General features: G+C 34.1%; 1 protein-coding gene across 2 annotated transcripts; it reads right to left on the reverse strand.

The window, feature by feature from the left end:
• Nucleotides 1–1399: 1399 nt before the first annotated feature.
• Nucleotides 1400–5860, reverse strand: LOC140746787 (cytochrome P450 4C1-like). 2 transcript variants are annotated; one of them, XM_073078887.1, is made up of 9 exons: nucleotides 5558–5860; nucleotides 5152–5265; nucleotides 4741–4926; nucleotides 3832–4028; nucleotides 3278–3371; nucleotides 3000–3186; nucleotides 2416–2567; nucleotides 2006–2185; nucleotides 1400–1912 (listed from the first exon to the last, which is right to left on the reverse strand). In XM_073078887.1, the coding sequence occupies exons 2-9, from the start codon at nucleotides 5240–5242 to the stop codon at nucleotides 1758–1760; spliced, it is 1242 nt and encodes a 413-aa protein (XP_072934988.1). In that variant the 5' UTR covers nucleotides 5243–5265; nucleotides 5558–5860; the 3' UTR covers nucleotides 1400–1757. The 2 variants fall into 2 exon arrangements, with proteins under 2 accessions (XP_072934988.1, XP_072934996.1); XM_073078895.1 differs by lacking the exon at nucleotides 4741–4926.
• Nucleotides 5861–6282: the final 422 nt, after the last annotated feature.

The raw sequence follows: 6282 nt of genomic DNA on the forward strand, positions 1-6282 counted from the left end.
TTCTATTATTTTCAATCAGAAAGCTGAATACCAATTTTCATAGTCTTTGTTTCGAAATCTGCGGACTTCCCAACAAATTTTCAACCCCTATTTTACCCTCTTATGGGTAGATTTTCCATAAATGGTGTTAAAAAAGTTCTATTATTTCCAACAGGAAAGCCAAATGCAAGTTTTTATAGTCCTTGCTTCCGAATTAACGGAGTTTGAAATATAATTCCAACCCCATTTAACGACCTTAAGGGATGATTTTCCAAAAATGCTGAAATAGGTATTTAATTATTTTCTATTGAAAATCCAAATACCGATTTTCATGCAGTTTACGTTAGAACTGGGGGACTTTCATACAAACTTACCAACCTTATTTAACACACATAAGGGTTGATTTTCTATAAACGGTAGAATTAAAATTCCACTATATCTAACCAGTAAGACAATGGCTAACTTTCATTAAATTAAACCGTCAACCCTTATTTTACCAACTTACGGGTTGATTTTCCAAAAATGGTGAAATAGGTATTTAATTATTTTGTATCGAAAACCCAAATACCGATTTTTTAACAGTTTACATCAAAACTGGGGGACTTTAATACAAACTTACCACCCTTATTTAAAACGCATAAGGGTTAATTTTCCATATATGATAGAATTAAAAGTCCACTATATCTAATCAGTAGAGCAATGGCTAACTTTCATAGTGCTGGCTACCAAAATGGCAAAATTTAAAATAAGCTGTAAACCTCTATTTAACCACCTTTAGGGTTGATTTTGGAAAAACCCTTAGATTAGATTTTTATTACTTTAAATCAGAAAGCTAAATATCATTTTTTTTCCAGTTTGCTTTAAAACTGACGGATTTACTATTCTAACTTTCAACCCCCATTTAACCTCCTTAACGGTGGAATATAAAAAAATCCGTTCGTAGTACGCATCTACATCATAAAATGAAGCTATATTTCAAATATCATGATTCTAGCTTCAGTAGTTTAGTCAAAACCTTGATTAATACGTTTTGAACGTGAGTATCTTTTCGCTTTTATATATATAGATATGTATACATAATAAGTCATAACTACCGAACAAGATTGTCAGTGGTAAATTAATCGCTATATTAGAAACAATATCATATACTCGTTGTAAGACGATACGGTAAATAGGAACAACTTGAAAATAAATACTCAATACAACAACTCAAAGTTAGGTTGGTAATCTGTCGTTATATTTTTTCAATCAACCTGTTCTCATCCACTTCATTAAAAAAATAAGTTTTTTTTAATTACCTCTATTATATTTGCACCTAATATTGTATTGGTTAGTTTTGGTTTACACATTTAACTATATTTATCTCATTTCCTAAAAAGAAAACAACAATTATTTTGTTTCATATTTATTATTACGAGTATGTCACAGTATAATTTCATTCATTTTCATATAACAGTAAACGTTAACAGTTAAGTTGAAACAATTGAAATTACAGATATACATAACAATAAATATAATAAACACGAAACAATACTCTCAGACCCCAAGCTAATCAAAAAAAATTACTAAACACCAAAACTAACTGTATCGTAGTGCCCACTTAGGTACCACTACATGAACTGCAAGCTCTTACTCTTGTACTTTAATCGAAGAAAATTGACGAAAAATTGGTCCTTTTTATTCTAAAAAAAATATGTAACTTCGCTCCTACGCTACCCTAGGATCTCTAGACCTGTAAATCCGGCCCTGTCTATAATTATCATTATTGGAATTATTATTTATACTCTTTTCTCGATAGAGATATAATGTCCTGAGACTGGCTTCAGTAATACGTCAAGTTTGAGTTTCATCTTAGTATGGTCGCCGGTCACTCTGTAGTTTCTTAGAACGTTGACGATGAATATCTTCATTGACATCATTGCATATACCTTACCTGAAAATCAAGTATTTAATAGTGCTTACATAACAACGAGTTATACCTAGTAATTAATGAAAAGACGCTCCTTAGTACTCAGATTATACTCACCTATACAATTACGTTTTCCAACACCGAAAGCCAAAAATGCATTGGGATTAGAGGGCAATGATGCAGGATCCAGCCATCTCTCGGGCCTGAAGCTCTCGGCGTCTTCACCCCACATTGGATGCCGGAAGACTCCATAGATCATCAGGGCGCAGTTGTGGCCGGGACGTAATGTGCAATTTTCTATAAAAATAATTATAACAAGAGTTTACTATGTCACTTGGTTCTAGAATTGTAAGTATATGCATATTATGAACGTCTTAAAAATATGCCTGGAAATCACACAACTTTTGGAATCACTATAAAGTTTAATTAATATCCTTATATTTTGTAGCAATTAATATAATATACTTATAATAATAACTATGTAACATAATTCTTGCAAATCAGCGATAAAGACAAAGCGCACTTACTGAGTTTGACGTCTTTGTCGATGAATCTTGGACCAAAAGGAGCTATAGGATAACACCTCAGAGTTTCCTTAATAACAGCCTCTAAGTACACGAGAAGTGACAAGTCTTGTTTTGTTACGTCCCTGTGTTCTTTGCCCAATACTTCTTCAAGTCTGTAATATTATAGATGCAATTAAAGACGGAAGATCTTTTTGTCTGTCCAATGACGCCTGTATTCAGCGCTGCTGCGTTCCGGTTTAAAGGGTGTGTTAAGGAAGATGTACTTGAATCGGGCGTTCCAAGTCCATCGGGAAAGTAACGCATCTGTGGCCGACCTCAAGCTCAAGTAAAACTCTTATATTATCTTATAATTACAGATTCTGCATACGGAGAAGATATTAAAGTTTCAATGAAAAGGGCAGCAAGGTGGTAACATTTTAGGAATTGTGCGTGATTCCGTTACACCTTATCGCAGTAAGCCCCAAACGTTCACTTTGCTTTACTAGGACCGAATCCTACGGCCATAGTCGTCGGATCCTAAAAATCACATAAAACTGTATGACAACAACCATTTATCTAATCACTCGTAATTTGAAAAAACCTACTCAGTAACGATTTTCTCTTGAACTAGAGGAAATGATCCAATAAGCAAAAAAAAGAAAGCGAGGACATCTGCAACGGTCTCGTAGCCAGTTATGATGATGGTTTCCACCTCATCTCTGATATCCTGGTCTGAGAATACCCCTTCGTCCAACTCAAGAAGGAGATCCATTAATGGTTTGATTTTCGTACCTGTGAAAGTATTTAGTTTTTTAACAGACTTCTTGTAAAACATAAAAACTTAATATTTTCGCAATATCATAAAGGGCTGTTAGGTGAATACCTGATCCTTTTTGTGTCCCATTTTTATAATCATTATTACTATCTCGTTTATTAGTATTGTTTAATTTGAATTCCGTCTTTTTTCGTTGTAACACCTAGAAAGTATTTTAATTAGTCGAAAGTAGAAATCACATAACAAAATTTCCACAACAGTTTGTCATATTCTAGAAAATTCTCGATTTAAAATTTTAATAATCTTCATGTTAAGTAAATGTTTTTATTTCGGCTCATATTCGAACAAGTCTTACATCTACAATTTCTAAATAAAAACAATATATTTGTTGTTGGAATTCGGCCTCAAATAAAACCACACTCACTTTGCGTGGATATTGTAGGCAAATGAGAAATTGTATCTTTTTGCAACATCATAGTCAGCTGATTCACTTCCGAGTCCGATATGGTTCAGTTGGTGGTTTTACCACTTATAGAAGGGTGGAGAAGCTGCTCTCCCCGGACTACTTTGCGGCGCCCTTATTATTGCCTATGTAGAATCCAGCAATTGGTAGCCCAAGTGCACAGACATATAAAACAAAAAGGTAATTTCAAATTACGTACAGTATCAGTCATATCATGCATAACCTTGACGTATACGTCTTGTTTCTTGCTCAAGCTACTCCAGCTGTAGATGAAGTCCGAATGCAGCCAGGGGCTCTTAAATCTGTTAATGCTGTTAATCAGAATATTCTCAAAGGCTTCTATGAATTGTTCATTTTGCTTGGTGTTGGCGGATATATCTAGACCCATAGATGTTACTAGAAAAATTGAAGAAACTTTAATTAGTTTACTTAGACCACTTTAGTTCACATGCTTAGAAAGTATTAACCAATATATTTTCAAACCTAAGATATCAAATGAGGCAGGGGTGTGAGGTATTCCTCAATTTTTTCATCAATTCGATCGAACTCCTTTTAATAATAATAATTATAATATTTTTTGAAACTTTATCTAAGATAACTAAAACTATACATATAAATAGCGGTATACAGAACCTCCTTTTTGGAAGTCCGATAAAAATGATTTTTTATTTCGATTTTCAAATTATTTTAAATTTATTCTCACGCACTCGCGTGAGTTTTCGCACTAAACACGACTTCATATTAATATTCTAAATCGCACGTAATCTCATTTTTTTAATGGTATGTTCGGTTTAAAACTTTAGTACATTTACAGTATCATTATCAGTAAAGGAAAACATTGTGAGGAAAGTTATATGTCCGAGTAAATGAATTTTACTGTTTTTCGAAATAAAAAGATTCTGAAAGGATTGTAATATCTTGGGATTCACCCTATGTCAGCTTGGTGAACTGTTACCTTAAATTTGAGAAAAGTTTTATTTTGGACTCTTCCCAAATTTAAGATTTTAGACCCTAAGGTCTAAAATCTTAAAGTTATCTTAAAGTCTTGTTATTAGTAAGACAAAAATTGGTTGTTGATGATGAATGATGACGAATAAAGTAATCTTACAACAAATTGTTTCTAGGGAAGACTGTCGAAGATATTTGGATTGGTCGAAAGGTCCTTTTCCAAGTTCATTTGACAAAGAATCTGTCAGTTTCCTGCCCTGTTTGTTGAATAATCCGATAAACCCATCAAGGACCTGCTGGTTGAAAGCTGGGTTCATTACTTTTCGGTGACCCTTCCAAATATCTGCTGTGAAAATATAAAAAATATAGTTAATATTATAGGAAAATGCGACCACACATACCGCCGTCCTTCCCGGGGCCGCATATTGGATGGTTCGAGCTCCCACTCTTGCCACCCGCAACCGTGAAAGTCCCCTTTTAGTCGCCCCTTACGACAGGTAGGTTATACCGTAGCCCTATTCTAGTCCCGGAACTGCAGGGGCAGAGTATGTATGACCTGAGGATAGCTTACCTGGTCCAAACAGCAAGCCATTGCCGAACAAATTCCCAACGAATTTTCGGGTTATGGTATCCTTCTCAAAGCACGTATTAGCTATTGTCATGCAGTCATCAGGGTCTGTCACTACTGCAAAAAATATTTCTTAATTTTACCAGACTGAGACTCAATGGATATATAATCCGTCTCACTGACGTACCTTTCACATCTGAGGTGTCGTTAGATTTTTTTTAAATGTGAGAGTAACCATCCTAACTTTTTTTTATAATATATAGTAATAGCAGACGAGCATGCAGTTCATCTGATGGTAAGTGGATACTGCCGCCCATGGACATCTGTAGTCAATCCCAGATAGGATTAAATATTCCTACCTGAGGTCCTCCTCTTAAGAACTAAGCTGTCTAAAGTGTGTCTCACTTACCACACTCTTCAAACCAGATCACAGCAGCGTTTTAACACTGCTATTATGAGGCAGAAATAGGTGTGGCGGTAGTGCCGCAGGAATCGAACCTCAGAGGGTTCTACACCTTCAAAAACTTACGAACTAATATTATAACGTGGTTTTGTTTGTTTGTTTCATACGTTTTCGTGCCTTAACAACCAACCAAGAAACGTCTGTACAAATTTCATAATAATCGGTTGATTTTTAACTTCAGGACTATGTACTAAACAAACATTATTAAATATTAAATATTATTTTACACAGTGACATTGAAGTCGGTAATTTTTTTTTGTTAATTTTCTTTTTTAACGACTTCCCAAAGAAGTTCTATTCGACACGAAAGGATATATATATTTTTTACAGTATGTGCACTGTAAAAAAAACTACTGTATCTGCTGTGATAAAAATACTAAAAAACTCAATTTTAATAATATATTGTTCTGTCAGTATATTTCACGTTATTAGTATCCAATCACTCACAAGAATGCGTTGTATAAAACGTAGCAACACGTAATAGTGTAATAACTTTATAGAACAAATTTATTTAATCATTGTTTTTGTCGTTCTTCCAAATATATACATTAACATGAGCGAATCCGCGGGTGAAGTGTAATTACTTGTTTTAACAATTACATTTTTTTTGTTAAATGTAACGATTAGGCAGGTGTGCTACCTGATGAAAAGTAGTCAATGCCACCTATGGA

The sequence above is a fragment of the Epargyreus clarus genome, unplaced genomic scaffold (assembly GCF_041222505.1).
Source record: "Epargyreus clarus isolate Ecla_fem2 unplaced genomic scaffold, WU_Ecla_fem_2.2 ptg000002l, whole genome shotgun sequence".
Lineage (NCBI taxonomy): Eukaryota > Metazoa > Arthropoda > Insecta > Lepidoptera > Hesperiidae > Epargyreus > Epargyreus clarus.

Bases quoted from the DNA above. Each gene is read 5' to 3' on its own strand.
- LOC140746787 (XM_073078887.1), bottom strand. From the start codon at position 5,242: ATGACAATAGCTAATACGTGCTTTGAGAAGGATACCATAACCCGAAAA. The intron at 2,568-2,999 runs GTAGGTTTTTTC...ATAATATTACAG, and splicing joins CAAGAGAAAATCGTTACTGA to ACTTGAAGAAGTATTGGGCA. The intron at 1,913-2,005 runs GTGAGTATAATC...CTTGATTTTCAG, and splicing joins TGGAAAACGTAATTGTATAG to GTAAGGTATATGCAATGATG.